Consider the following 20008-nt stretch of genomic DNA (forward strand, 5'->3'; position numbering starts at 1 on the left):
ATTAAATACTCCCCAAAGCCACTGTGACCAGAGAAGCCCAATGGATTTAGCTCCTTCTCTCCTTTGTCCTCCAACTCCATTTCCAGAGAATTCTCTCATGTTCCCACAAAAGCAAAACCCAATTGAGAAAAAGGTGGCAGGTGACAAGGGGCATGACCGAAACAACCAGGAGGAAGATGGAAAGGGTTAGGGTTTGTATGGATTTTAAACCATTTCTCTCCCTTTTGTTGTCCTGATTCCACTGCCTTTCATCCCAAGAAAAGTAATTAAACAGAAGTAATAATAACAATAAATTTCTTAGGTGTAGCAGTAAGCAAACCAGCTCCAAAGGGCAAAAGGCGGCATGGAGATGGGAACCAAGGCGAGGATATGGGATGTCATCCAGGCTGAGAAGAACAAAACAAAAGATGTTTCTGGCATCGGCAGAGAGGCTGGGAGAGGGGGCTTGAGGTGGGGGCTGCCTCCCACTGGACAGAAAAGGCCTGACCCGATGGGGTGAGGTTTGGTCTATGTCATTTGATGGGGGGCCTCCAACATCTCCATCAGGAAGGTGTCAATGGGTGTATCTCCTATTAGCTTGAAGAAGAAGAGGTGCTCCAAACATTTCAGGCCAATGGACCGGAGAGCAGGGAGACGGAGCAAGAGCTTGGCGAACCTGTAGACAGGGAGGACATTGGGAGTTATGATGAGATGCAAAGGGTAGATTTGAAAAACGTACAAAACCTTTCCAATATAGAATAAGATTAAGACGTGGAAGGAGACTTAAAGATCTAAGCTGAACCCCTAATTTCACAACTGTGGAAACTGAGATCCATAGAAGGTAAGGGACTTGCCCAAAGTGGTACCAGTAGGAGTCAAACCCAGGTCCTTCCCCTCCAAATCCAGTGCCACGTCCACCACAGCATGTACTAGCGGTGGTCCTTTAGAACCTGGAAGATCAGTGACTTTGATACAGGGTCCCCTTCAGTCACCCTGTATATCACTTGGAGCTGGCTCTAATACCTGCCCTGCTTTTAACTGAATCAGGAAAATGTATCCCAAGCACCAAAGCAGTTTAACCAACCCAGAACCTCTCAGAGGAATGAATGCATCTCAAAGTAGCCTAAGAGTAATGGGATGAAGTCACACAACCTTATAAGAGATAGAACTTAGGAGTTCTGTAGGGATAGGGTAAGAACTTTAGGAGTTGGGGGCGGCTGGGTGGCGCAGTGAATAGAGCACCAGCCCAGGAGTCAGGAGGACCTGAGTTCAAATCTGACCTCAGACACTTAACACTTACTAGCTGTGTGACCTTGGGCAAGTCACTTAAACCCCAATTGCCCCTCCAAAAAAAAAAACCAAAAAACTTTAGGAGTTGTAGCTGAGAGGAAACGGACTGCGGGAAGCAGTCCCTAACTACTGTGGCCCCCAGTGAGCCCACCTTTCTCTGAACTCTTCAAGTATCTCATATTCAAACTCAACACTTAAGTTAGTACTAGTTTTTATATCATTTTGTTTTGGTAGGTCTGACCATGTCATTCTCCTACTCAATAAACTCTCTAATGACTCCCCTCCCTATCACTTCCAGGAACAAATATAGAGTTCCTCTTCATTTTTAAAGGCACTTCACAAACTGGCCCCAACCCATCTTTCCAGCCCTAATATACAGACATTACTCTCCTTTCCACCCTTCCAGCCAAACTGGCCTTCCTACTGTTCCTCGGCTGTCCGCCCCACCCCATTCATGGAATACACTCCCACTTCAACTTTGCTTCAATCACTCAACATTTATTGAACACCTACTACGTACCAAGCACTGTGCTAAGCTTCCTAGAATCTTGTTGGTTGTTTTTTTTTCCAAAACTGTCCTAAGCTATATATGAAATTTTTTAATACCTACCCTCCCACTCTGGTGCATCTATCTCAGCTGTTAGCCCTTTCCCCTCAAAAAATATACCTTGTATATATTTTGTACATATTTACATATGTACACACTGTCTCCCAGATAGAATGTAACATTTTATTTCATCTTTGTTTTTGTAACCCCTGGGCCCAGTGAGAACAGTCCCTGGCACATAGTAAACCCTTAGATTTTTTTTTTTTTTTGCTGATTTGTTTTTACATCTTCCCTGCATTAAAATGTTGTCTTTCTAGCTAGATTGTAAATTCCTTGAGAGTAAGTCCTTGTTGGGGAAAGAGGGAGAGTTGGGATGGGGAGATAGAGAGAGACCGAAGCCCTATCCTTATGTCTCCCCTACAGGCAGGCACTGAATTAAAAAAAAAAAATAACCTGTTGAATAATGGATTTCTATTTCTATGCTCTTCCTTGGGATAACTTCTGCTTGCTCTGCTTTCACTCCTCAGATATCACTGTTATGAATCTGAAAAAGATAGGTCCCAGCCACTCCTAGTGAACTTGAACCCAAGGCAACCCCCCTTAAATTATGCAGGGAGCCCCGACCTCAGGGCAGTTAAGCATGTGCCCTTCCTGCCAAGCCTAGAACGAGTCAAATGACTCCAGGAGGCTGAGGTTTATCTTCCGGGCCCTCCCTGCTTTCCTTGCCCTGTTCCCCTCACCAGGGACCTAATGTGGACTTGGGGACAGAAGGCATTCACTTCCCTGCTCAGCTTCCTGGCTTTGAGCTTGGGAGTGGGGGCGGAGGCTGGGGAAGGGGAGGCAGGAAAGCAAAATATTAGAAGAACATTTTAAAAAGGAGAACTCTTCAAAGAGTGAGCTGGTGTCATGATCATATTCAGCTGCCAATGGGGATGTGAAAAAATGTATGGCAAATAGAGCCAGGAGGGGAGACTCAGACATTTCTTTAAGCTGTTTGCAAGCCTTGATTCTGCCTGGCTGCTGCATACAGGGGCCCTGAGTATGGGCAATGAAGGAGGGGTGGGGGATGGGTGGGGGTTAACCTTATTAATAATTAACAATGTCTTTAAGGAAAAAAAATCCTTGTGGTTTGCTGCCATACAATCAGCATTTTAGAGCCTAAAATGCAGTTTAAAGGTTGGAGGAGGGCCAGAGAACGGGCTGTTTTCTGCTGAGCTGGCGAGAATGTTAGGCAGGAATCCAGGAAAAACAAATCAGTCCTGCCATCCCCCCACCCCCACCCTGTCCAGGAAGTTTCACTTTAAACCGAACCAGATGATGGCTGAACAGAGCTCGGACAGTTAACCGTGAGCTTGCCAGCCCAAAGTCAGAGGGTAAGTGTTCCCAAGGAAGGGGCAAAAGAGAGTGAGAGACTACCAGATGCTCCAGGGAAACCTTGGCCCAGTGTCTTCTGTAAAGATGGCAAGTGTGATGGGACAAAAAAACACCCAAGGAGGGTGGGCAGGCACATGGGGCCATATGGGTAACTGTCAAGTTGCCTGATTTGGGAACTTGCTAGTATCTCTCCAACTCATTCCTCCAGCCAGAGGAAAAGGTATAAAACTGTCTCTGGGTTTAGAGTGTGATCATAGAGGATTAGGGCTTGAGATATTATTGACCTGTCAACCAAGGATTTACCCGGTTTGGTACACATCTGAAACCCACTCTTATTACTTTGGCCTGAAAGTAAAAAAAGTGAACAGGCTTGCCCCTCCCGGAAGTCGGGAGACTCCTTCTAAATGGGCCTTGGCTGGGCCTTTCCAACCTGGGCAGGAAGCTGCCAAGGAAAAAGCCCCTGAAAACTCAAGACAAAGGGTGACTGTGGGTATGCAGGGGTGGGAGGATTGAAGGGATGGGGAACACAGGGACAGAACTGATTTTCATTCAGGGAATTAGCCTCAGAAAAATAGGATGATCTGGTCGTACCTGGAAACACCAGGACTCAGTGACCAATCAGACCTAGGTCACTGAATATAACCTTCTTCCTCCATCCAAGGTATCTGTTGGGAGGTGGGGGGAGAGAGAGGTGGGGAGGACAGTAAGGGTGGTCTAAAGAAAACCAAGGTCACTCTCCACTGACCAAACCTTAGAATCTAGGGAGGGTTCCAAACAGACCCAGTATCCCTCAATAACCTGCCACAGATCTGTTTTCTGTGGCTATCCTTAAACTTCAAATTCACCTGGAACATGACCATATTCTAAGGTTCTACCTGGGGGGAGAGGAATTCTTAAGTTCACCCTCTGATGGCTAACATTTGAGGGTTCCTAACCTTAATGAACCTTAAGAATTCTAGAACTGGAAGGGCCCTAAGAAATCTAGTCCAACATGAACTTATAATATCTTTAAGAAGCAGTCATTCAGTTTCTCTTTCAAGACCTCCAAATACAGCTCCATTTCACCTTCGGAAAGATGTAAATATTAATACGGGGGTGGGGGAAGGGTTCCTACCCCCTTGCACTAAGCAGAAATCTGTCTCCTTATAACTTCTACCTACTGCTTCCCCAAGCATCTCTTTCAAGCATGGCATAGGTGGGGTCCTATGAATTTGAAAGTCTCTGCTCCCTATTCTCCATTTCTTTTATGGCTTCTTAAGAAGTGGATCATAAGAGGGAGCCACTGTCTCCCAGTCTTCCATAGCCAGGGTAAGGGAGAAACCAGGAAGGATGCTCACCTTCCAGGCTGGTCCGGATACTTGTGTTTGCAGTAGGCTTCGAGGGAGGCGTAAACTTTCTCTCGTAGGGCTTCCACTTCTGCAGGGTTGGAAAGTCCCTTAGAGTCTGAAAGGGAAGGAGAAATTCCAAAGGTAAGGCTCAGCTCTGGTTGTGGAAACTGGCAAATTTGAATCCTTTCCTCAAAAACGTAGAGTGAGGGACCAACAGTAAATGCTCTCCAAGAGTATTAGACCTATGGGGTGGGAGGGTTTGTATAGTGGGGGTTGGTCCAGGGCTACACAGGGACTCTTCCCCTTTGAAGTCTTTGAAGGCCAAACTATTGCTAGACTGATGAATATACACAATATGGCCTCCACCAACCTATCCAACCTTATTTTCCCATTGTTCACCACCGTTCACCTTCTGTAAACTACTTCTTCTGGCCCTGCTCCTCTCATTGTTCATATCTGCCCCTGGTTCAACTCCTATATAAAGCCTTTACTTCCTTCAAAATTTAGTTCAAAGGCCACCTCCTTTATGAAGCCTACCCTAACCACTCTACACATCTCTCTTCTCTGGGCATCTATTGTATAAACAACAGACACTAGAAACTTGAATGTCCCACTGTTCTCTGTTTCCCATGGGTCAATATCATCTCTCTGGCTAGACTGTACACTCACTGCAGGCAGGGACTGCATCATTTTCAATTCGGGTCCCCCACATCAACCACCAAGATGTGTTGCTCATAGACAACACTCAGCAAATGCTTGGTGACTGATGAGTCATTCTTCAGGCTGAAGCTAGTTTATCCCTTTATCCTCCACTCCCCAAGGCTTCTAATCTTTTCTCTAATAGCTACTAAATAGCAGCTCAGTGTGGAAATAAGGAGGGTTGTTAAACTAATTGGACTGCAGACTTGATGCAATGGGTTAAAGGGATCTGGCATTAGAGAACCAGGTCCCAGGTTCTAGCTCTGCTACTTACCCCTGTGACCTTGGAGAAATCACTGGAAATCACCTTTGTTTCCTCCTTATAAAATGATGGGGCTGAACTAAATGGGCTCTTAAGGTTTCTTCTAGCTCTAAGTCTTCCGGGATTATAGAAGCTAGGTGAAGAAATTCAATTCTCTCCTTAAATGGTATCTCACCAAGACACCATGGTGATGAGCAAAGAGGGGAGAGAAATTGCTTGGCTCTCTCCCCTGTGTGAAAAGAGAGGCCATGAGGGAGATGGTCTAAAGCATCTAAAACTGGGCCAAAGAGCTTCAGCTGCTTCAGACTAAGAACTTATGGATAAGCAAAAGTCAGGCTAAGTGACACTGCACAGATACCAACGGAGCATAAAGATATTGTCCAAAGATCAGTCCAAGTGGGGAGAGGTTCATTACCACAAGGTTGGTTGCTAGAGGATGAGTTTTTATTTATTTCTGCTGCAGCAACTAATAAAGATTATTTCCTTTATTTAAAAAAAAAAAGGCCTTCTGTTTCCAAGACAGGACACAAGGCCACTATCAGTGACTCCCGGGGGCAGCTCCTAAGACCCTTTAGTCCTGAATTGTGCCTCTGATGGGGCTAGTGACCAAAGAGTACTTTGAAGGAAGAAACAGGGGGAGGGAAAATTTATTAAATATCTAGTACGTGCCAAGGCACGGTGCTAACCACTTTACAAATATATTATCTCATTAGGTCCTCACAACTCTGGGCGGCGGGTGTTATTATTATTCCCATTTTACAGGTGCCCTGCTTGCCATCACCTTTATGGTCAAAGGCGTCCAAAACACTCCCACCTTCCCTTAGTGACAAGCTCTAACCTGGTCATGCAGGCCTTCGCTGAAAATGATTTGGAGCTTCTCTGTGCCCTCTGCCTCTACCTCTTCCTGAAGCAATGAGTTTTACAACTTTAATAACCACTAGGAAATGTAGGATGGCCTGTGGTTGGTCCTGTAACTACCTCCCCTTTCACGGTATCAGAAAAAGAGTTTAACCTGATGTGAAGAACACTTGGGTTCACATCCTCCTTTTACCACTGCTTACGTGACTACAGACCAGAGAACCTAGGTCTGAAGCCAAGATCTAGAAAGCTCAGAGCAAGGTAAACATAGCTGGATTTGGAATCAGGGAACCTACGTAGGGTTTGATTTCGGGCAAATCACTTAACTATTCTGAGTCTCAGTTTCTTTTCTCTAAAATGAGGGAGATTAATGAGATGATCTCTAAAGTCCTACACCAAGAGTCTAAATCTCTGATTCTGGCCAGGCATGGTGACTCCCACCTGGAATCCCGGCTACTTGGGAGACTGCGGCTGGCAGATCCCTCAAGCTTGGGAGTTCTGCATTGCAGTGGGCTGGGCTGATTGAATGTCTGCACTAAAGCAAATATGGTGAGTAGCTAAGAGCTGAGGGTCACCAGGTAACCTAAGGAGGGGTGAATAAGCCTAGGTCAGAAGTAGAGCAATTTTTATGACCATCAGGGTGGGAAGAGACCTTTGAATAGTCCCTGCACTTTCAGACTGGATGAAAGAGGGAGACCCAATCCTTTAAAAAAGAACATCTCTAATTCTGTCACACATACCATCTAGGTAATTATGTCATCCTTTCAACTATCACTTACTACCTGTATGACCTTGGACAAGTCATTATAGAGCCCTTACTTTCCTCCTCTAGATGATCTCTGAGGTCTCTTCAGAATCTAAACCAATGATGATGATGATGATGATGATGATGATGATGATGATGACAGTGACACAAGTATCCTAGATTTAGCCAACAAGTTCTCATCCCTCTCCCCAAACTTACGGATTTTGTTTCTGTACCCTTCTAGCACTCAAAACCTAGTATATGAGAGTCACTCAGGAAATATATACAGATGACGAGGTAAAAAACAGCACCGAATAACACAGCTGGAAAGGACTTTAACAAACATCTATCCAACCTCTTCATTTTACAGATGCAGACACTTTAGCACAGAGAAGAAAATGCTCTTTCCAATGTAATAAGTAGCAGAGCAAGAATCTGAACCCAGGATTTCTGACCTTTTCTACTACATCCACTTCCTCATCAATCTACATCAGGGTCTCAACTTATCCATACCTTCCTTTAAATTTCCCTAAGTTTTCCCAAACCAGTGCCCCATTCTTACCAGGTCTGTGCTTTCAAGGTTAGGGCTAGCTTCTCCAGCTGGGTAAGATCCAGAGCTTGAGGAGCAGGGGTAACATTTATGAGGCTGTCATAGTTAAACTGTGAGGTAAAGACCATGGAGGGATAAATGGCCCTGTATCCTAGAGTGGACATTTTTAACTGGTTTGGCAAAGCAAAGTCCTCTCTCAATGTGGTAATACTTAAGGACTATACTGTATGATCTCAGCACACCAGCCTCCCTCCCTCATTTCCCATTTGGACCTGTCTCTTCCAATCTGTCTATTACTTTTTCTCCTTTCGTCTCCACAACAGACATTCTTGACCCTCACTGCCGAGGTTATAGATTTGCCAAGTTTTCTTTCTTGCTCTCTTTTTAAGGCTTCCAAAGATCTCTGGAGATCAAATTTGCCATAATCTGTCCCTAATTCCTCCCTCTTCTTTTTTCCCCCCTTCTCAACCTTCACTTGACATCTCTGCTCAAATGGGTTTATTCCATCTGACTGGCTTTACCAAACACATTCTGCAGGAGCCATTCAAAGACAATTTCATAAGATTATAGACTCAGAATAGGAAGAGACCTTAAAATGTTCAACATCTCTCATTTTATATAGATAGAGAAAATGAGGCCCAGAGTGGTCAAGTGACTTATCTAAGGTCACCCAAGTAGTAGAGGACAAATCCTCTCTAATCTTAGACCCAACATTACTTCCTTTAAAAAGTTTTTCGGGCAGGTCTTGCAGCTCACTCTACATTCTACATAAATGTTTGCTGAATTCCACACCATCCCATTCCCTAGGTAGTGAATGGACTTGCTTTCTAACCTATCTCCAAATCTACAAACAAGAGCATGGCCAATTGAGCCAGTCATGGTGGATTAGGCCATCAGGGCTTTTTTTATGGGAAGGTGACCATCAATCACTTGTGACAGCTAAGCATGTCAGGGCAGTATATGGTAAAACTGCAGCAGGCTAAAGAGAACATATGTATTTTGGCAACTAGACAACTCTGAATCACATCTCTGTTTTTTTGCTTCTCAACTCCACATTAGCCGAGGGTCTCTAGCTGCTTCTTCCTTGAAGAATGACCTGACTAACGTGAGATGTACCAACTCTGTAAACTTAGCTGCTATGAAGATCTTGACTGAGTAATTGATACGTGGAAGCCGGAGGACGTGGCTGACTTAAGTGACTCAGACACATTTAGATGAAGGATTATGGGCTATTAACACGAAATTATGTTGAGTAATTTGCCCAGGAAGGGAAACTCTGTAATGGCTATCAATGAAAAAAAAAGTACAATTAATATGGCTTTCATCTTACAGACTGTCACGGATGACATAATAATCTTGACTGCCCTGAATAAAACCATGGAATACATCCCATAATGTTAGTGTAGAAAAGACTCTGGAAATTTTGCAGCCCAATGACCTCCTTTTACAAATGTGGATACCAAGGCCCAGAGAAGGGAAGTGATTGGTCACATGGCTATTAACTAATCAACTAGCAAGCATTTATTAAATGCCTGCTCTGTGGCAGGCACACTAAGTGATGACAAATAGGAACCAATCACTGCCTTCAAGGAAGCAGAGTCTATCTTTAATAAGTGGAAGAAATCAGGACTTAGAGCCCAGGTCTTCTGGCTCTCAGGACGATGCTTTTTCCACAGCTGTTACAAAGCCTATTTCTAAAGGCCCCAGCATAGAAATTTCAAGAATAAAAACTGCTGAGACCTGTCTATTACCACAACCTTGCAATTTAGCCTGGGGCCCTGGTCTCAGAGAAGTCAGGCTAGTTACTGCTAAGAAGGAATCAATAGGCTTCTCTCGTGAGCCTTGCCCATCTCAACTAGAACATTAATGGTAGAACTTCTGAATTCTGGTACAGAATGTGGGGATTCTACAGGACCTGCAAGATTCTACTAGAAAGTCATTTGGGAGCAGGGGCAGCACAGAAAGAGTGGGGCTGGGGCAGGGGAGGAGTCAGAATGTGGGGGAAGGAAAAATAATAAAACCAGCGAGAGAGATACTCTAAAGATAAAGAAACACTGTGAACCATAAAGGCTAAGCATGGCTCTTTCAAAATGGGGCTCTCAAATGATAGTCAGATGCCTAGAGGGTCCTTAACCAAAAACATCTGGGAATTGCTGTTCACCAAGGCTGAGAACATCCAAAGAATCTGGAGTTGGTCTCTGGCCCCTCATCCCTGAGTCCCCTATCATATGCAATCTGATCTTTCAGTTCCACAAGGAAGAACCAAGCAAACGATGTGTTGTTACTGCAGATCTCACTGACTCTGGAGACTGGATTTGCTTTTCTTTTTTTTAATCCAGAAGGGAAGAAAGGACATACCCGGGTTGAAGAGGACAATGGCTCTCAGGCAGCCCAACTCTGTCTTGTCCATCTGCATGTCTCGCATTTTTGACACAAGTTCTGTCAGGACTCTGCAGGGGGAAAGAAACATAGAACACAAGGCACCCCATCAGACAAGGGACCCCCCCTTCTCGGAGATCACGCTGACAAAGTGTCAGAACATTTTGTCATTCTTGAGTGATAAAGCAGGACTGAAACTGGGAATAACTTCTGAAGAAATTGTAGAGGGAATGTCACAACAGGGAAAATCTCCCAAAAACAGAGAGAGAGAGAGAGAGAGAGAGAGAGAGAGAGGTAATATAAAAATGTAACTTCTGCCAACTCTTTTTAGTATTCATTTTTGTGTGTTATTGCAAGTGTTTGTGTTTTAACGAGCTCTTTCCCCTTCACACACCAATGTCTGTTTAGATTTGGCTCAAAGACACAGGGAGCAGGGTCAATAATTATTAAACTGGAGACTGGAGATCAAGGAGAGGGTGATGTTAACAGTTGGGCAGAAGTGAGTTTGGAGTCTTGCCCCTGTCTTCATGTGGCCCTGTCTGGGGGCCAAATTCTACCACTCTTGATCAGCAGTTGAGACTGGGTAGTAGGGATTGACCCGCTCCATACCAGCATACTCATCTGTTTAATGGGCACAAGGATTCCCATTTCACATAGCAGTAGCTAGTTTAATAGTATAGTAACAGTTTGCCAAACCCTGGCACTCAGGAAACTCCCAAAGGATATAAAGCTGTTTACGGGTCTATGACCATGAGTTCCACATATCAAGGAGAGCTGTTTCCCTGAGATGGGGATGACAGGAATAAGGAGGAGAGAGAATTCCAGCTTCTCTGCAAGGGCTCTTTTGTTCCTTGGAAAACACAGAAAGTCAAGTCAGCATCAAAAGGATGGGTGGGAGGGAGGAGGAGGGTCTCCAATTGAAATAAGGTGCCATTTGCCATTTCAAACCCCACTCCTTCCAAAAAAGAGACCCCGGGCATTGTAGGTCATACAATCAAATGACTTAAAGGTCACTTAACCTTTCTAGGCCTCAGTTTTTCCAACCTTACAAGGACTAGTTAGGACTAGGTATCCTCTATGGATGCTTCTAGGTAATGATCTGATGATTCTGTCTCCCATGGAGGTGGATCTGGAAAAGGCCTGGCATCTTCATTTGGCCTAAACATGACCTTCTCTTCATAATATGTTACAGATCTCTCCTCTAAAAATTTATCCTTCATCTAAAACCTTTTGGAGGCCACTTATGCTACCAGGCTGTATCACTTCTCAGAGGAACACTTCCATAAATTTATTCCTCAGTGTATCAAGTTTCTTAAAATTTCTTCTTTCAAGGTTCATGTGGAAAACTCCTAATTCTTTTTATCCAGAGTTTAAGGATAAACTCTTACACTGTCTGATCCCTCCATGACTTTACAGACTGAGGCCCTATTTCCCTTCCATTTCCTTTTCTTCCTAAACTGTGCAGCCTTCATTTCTTTAGTTTCTCCTCACTTAGCAGCCCCTATGTTGTACTTAACTGTTTGAGCTTCCCATCTCTGGGTCCCCTCCAGCAATGTCTACTTTTTGATAAACTGTGGCACCTAGACATACAGTTTTCTAAATGCAAGTTCACTGGAGATTTATGTATGGATTGTCTAGACTGGTAACAGAGAATACAGAATTGCAGAGAACTACATCTTAGAGAGCATTCACTCCAACCCTCTTGTTTTACAGTGGAGAAACTGAGGCCAAAGGAAGGAAAAGTGAACATGGTCACATGAGCCAGTTCATGGAAGAGCTGGGACAAGAAACTGGGTCTTCTGTCTCTTTATCCCTATCTCCTCAAAAGCACACTCAGGTGGATCAAAGGGAGAAGACTCTAATCCTACCCTCTCTAGTAGGATCCCCCTTCCACCCCACAAAATTCAATCCCCACCTGTCAAAGATGGCGCCCACCCCTGCACTGTGAGCGCTGTTCCTATGGACGTGAAGGCCGGTGGCAAGAAGGATCCCATCTTTCACTGCTATCGAGCGGTGAGAGAACGAGGCGATGAGCAGCTCATTCCAGCCTGTAGGGAAGGGGGGAAGAGGACACACATTGATCTCCAGCCCCTAATGAGCTCTTCCTTTCTCCAATGCCTTTCCCTCTTGTCTGTCCCCATTAATTAGCACATTATGTAGAAACATGGTCCTGTTCCCTAATTGTATGTACTGCACAATTTAGTTCATTATGCTATCGGAGCATAATGCTGATTTACATGGTCTGAATAAAATGAATAGGTCAAATAGTTCTTAAGAAATGGACAAATGCCGCCTTCCTTACTGTTGCATGGTTGCATGCCAAGACCACAAGTTGGTGTTAGAAGTGTGTCTAATAATTGAACCAGTCACAATTTGGGTAAAAAAAAACAAAGCAGCCATATAAAGTGAAGAATTCTTTTCTGACATTCAAACAAAGTAAAGATCTTAGAGTTTTATCAGAAATGGAAAATTACAGAATCACAGGATGTTTGATACTAGACAGGAGATTATATTGGAATGGAAAGTGCTGGGTAAAAAGCAAGAGACCTGTGTGATCTTGGACAAGTCTTTGTATATACTTATGCACAACCTGGATCCTCCACCCTCCCCTCCCCCCAACCCCCAGTAGAATGTAAGCTTCTTGAGGGAAAGGATTTTTCATTTTTGTCTTTGTATCCATCCCCAGCACTGAGCATGGTTCCAAGCACCCACGAGGAGCTGAGTAATCTGGATGGAACTGAAGTCACTTGGTTTCTAGCTTAAATATCCATTTTTTAAAGAGGGGGCAGCATGTGAGTAACCCTTTCCAATATTAACCTTTTTAGATTTTAGCCCAACTCCTTCATTTTACAGAAAATGAAATTAAGGACCAGAAAAGGGAAATGACTTGCCCAAATTCACAAAGTAAGTTAGGCATGGCATTGGCTCTAGAATCCAGGCCTCCTGGTTCCAAGAATAGTGCCCTTGCCACCAGAGGCAGCTCCAACTGTGTCACCTAAATTCATCTGGTCTCCCTAGCAAGAGCCAAGAGCAATGGTGGGGTGCAAGGACCTAGTACCGTACTTTTATACTCTCCACAGCATCAAGTACAGGCCTGGGCACATGCCAGGCACCAAGGGGCCGACATGAAAAGTGAGAGGTTAGTGGGGAGGGTGCCTATGGGGGGAGTGTGGAGGAGTGGCACCCCCCCCCCCACAGTGCCAAATTGGCTCTCAAGGCCAGCTGTGCAAAGGCCAAGGAGAAAGACCTAGGGTGGGGCTGCATGCTTGGCAAGTTCATACAGGAGGCAGAAGACTTGTTACAAACGATCCTCTCCCTTTCCAAAGCACAGACCAAATTGTACAAATGGTGCCAGGGATGGCAGGACGGAAAAGGATCTGAAAGTTCTAAAGAAATGGGGTATGTGGTCATGTGTATCTGTATCTGTGTGTGTGTGTGTGTTCAGGAGTACAGCATCACTTTAAGCAAAACCAAAGATAAACAATCCATTTTCCAAGAAGCAGAGTATGTTTGGTAACTAGATGCACCAAAAGAATCCACCACAGAATTTTCTTAAATTTTGAGTCCACCTAGAACACTGAAAATATGATTAGATTTGTGAAAACCTATTCACATGTAATACTTCTTAGGCTCATGGCAGTCATTTAACAAATGCTTGCTTGCTTTGTTAATTAGTGCAAAATCCAATGTATAATGTAAGGGCCACCACCTTGATGGAGAAAGAACTCTAGGTAACTCCCTGTAGCAGTAAGCTCTTGAGCTTATCAACCAGGGATTCAATTTAGCAACCCCTTTTGCTTATATTCAGTCACATGGGGAGGAACTGCATCAGGAGGTCATCTGGTCCATTCTTGTGTCTCTGGAATGTACCTGATGTAAGCCCTTCTACAGCAAGAGAATGTACCTACATTTCCAATGCCTCTGCACCACCTAACTGCCTCTGCAAAGGAAAGCTAAGCATCTGATAGGTTTATAGACCTTAAATGAAACCAAATGCCACCATGAACTATAACCTCTCATAGAAAGGAAGAACTCTGAAACATCAGGTTGTTTTGTTATTCATTTATGTTCTCACACCTAGCACAGGCAGCATGGGACAAAGAAAGAACACTGGATTTTGAGTCTAAGTATCTGGGTTGAAATCCTGATTCTGCTGTGTGGCCATAAGTAAGACTCTTACTTCTCTGGCCGCTCACTCACTTCATCATCTATAAAATGACAGTGCATTACTTGGCACAGAGTAGGTGCTTACTAAATGTATGTTTGATGTATTAACTGCTTAATAAATGTCTATTCAATCATGGCAGAAAGAACACCAGAAATCGTACCAGAAAAGACACGGGTTTATTAGAGAGCTCCTGAGGAGCTGCCGCCATGTTACTAGGTCTCCATCCCCTACCCCTGCCCCCATGGCAGGCATTCTAAACCACTAACCTTCCACCAGAGGCAACTAGGTAGCAAGGTGGACAGAGAACTGAGTTTTGGAGTCAGGATCACTTGAGTTTAAATGCAGCCTCAGAAGCTTTCTAGCTGTGTGGGCAAGCCATTTAACCTGTCTGCCTTAGTTTCCTCAACTGTAAAAGAGATAATAATAGAGCCTACTTCCCAGGTAGGAACACACACCCTCAGCTGGCATCTACACTTCCTAAATCCTTTATATTTTAAGGTTTTTGTTGTTAGGATCAAAAGAGATGATATCTGTACAACTTTTAGCAGAGTGTTTAATATATAATAGGTGCTGAATAAATCTATCCTTCCATTCTTTTCCCTTCCTCCCTTCTTTCCTTATATATTGACCATTCCGTTCCTAGAAGCTCCTGACCAGGCTCAGGAGAGATCCGGGTTCTGCTCTTAGCTTTGTATTGACTTGTTCTATAATCCTGGGAAAGTCACTAACCTTTCTGGGTCTCAGCTTCTTCTTGGGTCAAATGGAGAGGTGAATCGTGTTCTCTCTAAAGCTCAGCTATACCAACAGAGACAATAATAACTCACACAAATACAGTACTTTAAAAGTCTATGAAGTACTTTCTCCCACAAAAACTCTAGGAAGCAGGTAGTGGACAAACCACTATCCTTGTTTTAAAAATGAAGGTGAGGCTTAGAAAGCTGAGGTGATTTGCCCAAGAAACATACATAATAAATCCCAGAGCCTTCTATTTCCTTCTATTTTTCTCCTTGTTTGGGGGCAGGGGACATTGAGTATAAGAGCTAGTGTGGAATTTTTTTTCCATGTGCATACATACTTTGAATGGGTTTTATTTCCCTTGCTTTCTCAATGGGGCAGAAGGGGGGGGGGGGGTGCAGAGAAGAGAACAGGGAGGGAGAGGGGAGAGAATTTGGAATTGAAAATAAAATAAAACTGAATTCTAAAATGCCCCAGAGCTGAGATTTGAACTGAGATCTCAGGATACTAAGTCTGCTGCTATCTTCCATAACTCCCCTCTGTCTTTTCAGGATCAAATGAGTTAAAGAATGAGAATGTCCTTTGAAAAGTAAAAAGTACAACACAAATGTAAGGGCTTATTATGATTATTATCACATAGATTCCAGGAGCTCAGTTAGACAAGTCCTATCGCTTCCTTGTCATTTCTGATCTGAAAGACAGAGGGGAAGGTTTTAGAAAATGGCCTAAGGTCTTTAGACATGGGATCCAAGAATGAGTCAGAAAAGGCAACATGTGGAGAAAACAAGCATGGAAAGAATCTTAACGACCATCTAATCCAAGTCAATCATTTTATAGATAGAGAAACTGAGACTCACAGAAGAGAAAAGATTTGCTCAAAGCCACACACAAAAAAAAATGTAAAAGGAAATCACTTATCTTATATGTATTTTCTATGATGAGGGTGAGAGGTTGAGGGGGAAGGAGAATTTTAAAAATAAAGGCAAATATACCCAGTTCTTCTTATAAGTATGACTTCTGTTGTCTCTAATCCATTGAAATATCAACTCAGAGGCTTAAAAAAACTTAATACTAAAAAATAAATGTCTTGTAAGGGACACATAACCTCAGCTGGACTCTGTATTTTACCGGGTCCTCTACATTTTAAGTTTGTTTGATTGTTAAATCTTCATGTACCAAAAAAAAAGGCTCCCATCACTGAGTGACTCTCAAAGATGTGGACTCCATGCCTAGTAATTGCATGCTGTCTCGCACCAGAGGCAGTTTTCCCCCTTGCTGAGCCCCCAAAGCCACAAGGTTCTCAAACCTTTAAGAATTCATGGATAGACAAAGGGAAGGGGGTACGGTTGGTCTCCTCCCACTGGCCTGAGGACTCAGTTCCATTTAATTTTCCTGTGGTAGATGCATGAATGAATTCAACCACTGCTCTTAGCAAAGTTATAATCTTTAAATATTTTATGGGCAGCTGTTCGCCATGGGCTGCTCTCTGTACTCAATAATACATAAAGCCATTGGTTAGACGTCTCTATAGAGGTTATCTGAGGCTCCACTGGATAAAGACACCAGGAGCTGGACCCTGCATGGCAAAGTCCATGAGCTCCCTTTCCTACGTCTAGTATTTGCACAAGGATCATGAGGTCACAATACAGATGTATTATGAGGAATGGAGGTGATACCAAAACACAAGAAACTCCCCCTCCTGTGAGGGATGGGGAGAATTCTAGTCGCTGCATCAAGAAGGGCTAACTAGGGCTACACCTCTTGATCCATGTAGACCTATATGGGTCCTGGAATTAAACATGAAATACCATCAACACCAACTACCTCTTGGGAATGGTAAATTAGCTCCTGGAAGCCAGAGTTGTTTACTACAAATTAGCTGTCTGTTATTGATGATTCTTGGGACATTCTTGGTACAGCCATCTTCATCTGTAAACTGAAGGGATTAGACCAGATAATCTCTAAGGGCCCTTCCAACTTCTGACCTTCAATGCTCTGTCCCTTCCTATTTTAATATTTTATTGTACTAAGGTTAAAGTCCCTTTCAGATCTGATGGTATATAACAATTTATTTTTAAAAGATCGTTTCAGAATTAACATTCTGTTATTAATGAATGAATAAGCATTTATTAAGTGCTAAAAATATGCCAGCTATGAACAATGAACCCAACTAGAGGCAGCTAGGTGTCTCAATGGATAAGGAGAGCTGGGTCTGGAGTTGGGAAGACCTGAGTTCAAATCTAGGCTCAGACACACACTAACTGGGCAAGTCACTTAACTTTTGTTTGCCTTAATCCACTGAGGAAGGAAAGGGCAAACTACTCCAGTATCTTTGCCAAGAAAACCTCATGGATGGTACGGTTCACAGTGGCATGAAGAGTTGAATGTGACTGAAAAACAACAATGTGAAAAGCACCATGTTCTGTGTCCTTTCTAATTCTAACACGGTCTATAGTACAACTGCACAATATTTTCCATCTCAAGACTATGAAGATCTTCATTAAATTAAATCAATCATCTGGTCCCTCTACAAGGGGCCCCCAAGAATCTGAGTCACGGATAAGAGCAACACAAAAGTAGAATTAAAAGCCAAACTTGATTCCCAGGAACCCAGCTCCCTGAAAGCAGTGCTTCCACACTGAAAGCAAACACAAACATTGGCAAAGTACATTTGTGTCATTTGGGTCAATGATGCTCTTACCAAAGGGATAAGTTTCTCCATACTCTATCTTTCAGACAGGAAAGCCTGAGCTTAAGATAAGGAGAATTTTTTTTTTGCTTTTTTTTTTTTTGGGGGGGGGGAGGCAGGGCAATTGGGATTAAGTGACTTGCCCAAGGTCACAGGGCTAGTAAGTGTTAAGTGTCTGAGTTTGGATTTGAACTCAGGTACTCCTGACTCCAGGGACGGCGCTCTATTCACTGTGCCACCTAGCCATGCTGGTAAGGAATTTTTAAGTCCACAGACTGAAGAGTTGGGAGGAATTACAGAAATAGTTCAGTCTATTACCCATCCTCATTTTACATTTCAGACTTAAGAGGTGTGACTGGGGCAAGATCATCAAGTTGCTAAGCTAGCAGAGCTGGGCTATCAGCCCAGCGCCCCTGACAGCCCTAGATCTGGGGTTCTCACCATTATTCTGCCCTGCTTCTCACCATGGAAATACAGATAAGACTTGGAAACAAGAAGAACTTAAAAGGTGAGTGGAATCTTAGAGATCTTCTAATCTAATGTCCTCATTTCACAGATGAGGAAACTGTATTGGGTGGGTACACACATGCATGCACATGTGTGTATAGTGTGTGTCCACATGAAGCCTTGGAATAGATAAGTCGTGCGCACAAAGTCATTCAGCAAATAAGAACCCAAAACAGAAAAGGAGTCTTCTGACAACAAGCCCAGTGTTCTTTCCACTACACTGCATATGTCCCACATTATTTCCCACTTTTCATGGTACATGGCGGGAGAGAGAGAAAGAGAGGCAGAGAGAGAGAAGGGGCAGAGAGGCAGCCTCTTGGTAGGGGCCAGTGAAACTACAGAATATGTCCCCAGTATTCGTGGGAAAGGAAGCTAAGTTGGAGTGGAAGGAAAAAACAGAAAACCTCTGTGGGATAAAGGATAACATGGTAGAATTTTCCGGGCATTATTTGGACAATACCGACTAAGAAGTTTCTTCCTTGAAACTGAGCAGTCAACAGGAGGAGCTGATAATTTTTATTTGAGGGGGAGGTGAAACAAAAAGGAACAAGGTAGAGTAAGGTACTCAAGGAAATGTCCTTACCCCAAGCAGTTACTCGTTACTCTGATTGACTCTTGTTTCTACCTGCCCCGTTCCCCAAATGTAATGTGTATGTGTGTGTGTGATGAGAAATGGCAATTCACTGTGCATGTCTAGAGCATTCTGCCCTGTCAGCTAGCCAATCAGATAGGCCAATCATCTCTTCACATTCCACTCAGCATATAATTATATCTCTTACATCCTGAGTATTAAATGGAATTTGGGTTTCAATGTCCCAGCCTTTGTGTAACCAGATACAGCACACAATATGGACTAAGTTGTCTAGCTAACTTTTGGGGGTCTTGGACTCCTCCAGGAAATAGTCCCTGCAACTTTTCCCCAGTGACTCACAACTTGCTTTTTTGCCACTAAATGTGATGTTCCACACTGGCTCTGTTAGAAAATCATGGAAGTTCAAGATTTACTTGGTATAAAGGGTGGCATTTCCTCACCATTCTCCAAGTGATGGCAAGAAAAGAAAATGGTATGTGTTCCTTCTAGCTCATAAGGGATAGGGCTGGTTGGACATGAGTCTCACAGTGTCCAAACTGCAAGAAACTTGTGAGATCATAGACCTCAAATCCACCCCATTTTACAGAACAATTCATTGAAGACAAGAAAAGGGAAGCAATCTCCCCAAGACCATAGAGTGGGTGTCTGGCACCAAAGCCAAGCCTAGGACTCAGCTCTCCCAGTTCCAACTCCAAGGTTCTTTCCACTCCACCAGACGACTTCCTCTGTGCCGATTACTCCCTTAGTCCCAGCTGGATCTCTCAAATAAAATCCTCAACCTGGTATAAATGTCATTTTGGCTTGATTATTGTTCTTCTCCTCCCCAAGAGAACATCACCCTTTTGGTGGGATTTTCCAAACTAAAGTTCAAACTTAAGAGTGTTAAGGGCCAAGAAGTTTGGAGAAGTGGCACGAAAATGAGAGAAAGAGTGATGGAGATATGTTAAAGGGTGAATTCTTAGAGTGAAAGACAACTTTGAAATCAAGATTCCAGGAGAATGGATCAGGGATTACCAGTTATCCTTGCCAACAGGCTTTCCTGTCTAGTAAGTGTGACAGGTTAAGGACATTAACTCATGAGATGCCTCCTGAGATCAGTCCCCTCATTCTTCTAACTTATGGTCCCTTCTCTGATGGGGAGCCATCTGACAAATGGTTTGGAGAAAATTACAGTTGCATCATGATGTCAATCTCAAAAAATGAAGGACCTTCCCAAACTGCAACCCTAACTTACCTTCCTCCCATTACGCCTCTGTCATTCATGAATCTACCTTAACCCTTCTTGAATTTCATCATTTTTAGCTGA

General features: G+C 43.5%; 1 protein-coding gene and 1 long non-coding RNA gene across 2 annotated transcripts in view; one reads left to right on the top strand and one right to left on the bottom strand.

Moving 5' to 3' along the window:
• Nucleotides 1-277: 277 nt before the first annotated feature.
• RXRA (retinoid X receptor alpha) overlaps nucleotides 278-20008 on the bottom strand; it is a 175841-nt gene continuing 156110 nt past the window's right edge. Inside the window, exons 7-10 of the mRNA XM_069069227.1 lie at nucleotides 11927-12059; nucleotides 9991-10082; nucleotides 4528-4633; nucleotides 278-655 (exon numbers count right to left, since the gene is read on the bottom strand). Of these exons, the coding sequence (XP_068925328.1) occupies nucleotides 508-655; nucleotides 4528-4633; nucleotides 9991-10082; nucleotides 11927-12059 (479 nt within the window). The 3' untranslated portion in view covers nucleotides 278-507. The remainder of the gene's footprint in view (nucleotides 656-4527; nucleotides 4634-9990; nucleotides 10083-11926; nucleotides 12060-20008) is intronic.
• LOC138147061 (uncharacterized) lies at nucleotides 662-11919 on the top strand. Its single transcript, XR_011164699.1, has 3 exons — nucleotides 662-3189; nucleotides 6763-6886; nucleotides 11725-11919. It is a non-coding gene; the product is annotated as an uncharacterized lncRNA (long non-coding RNA).

Source organism: Petaurus breviceps, unplaced genomic scaffold (assembly GCF_028583685.1).
Source record: "Petaurus breviceps papuanus isolate PSGF00001 unplaced genomic scaffold, PetGlider_PUasm1.0 90779, whole genome shotgun sequence".
NCBI lineage: Eukaryota > Metazoa > Chordata > Mammalia > Diprotodontia > Petauridae > Petaurus > Petaurus breviceps.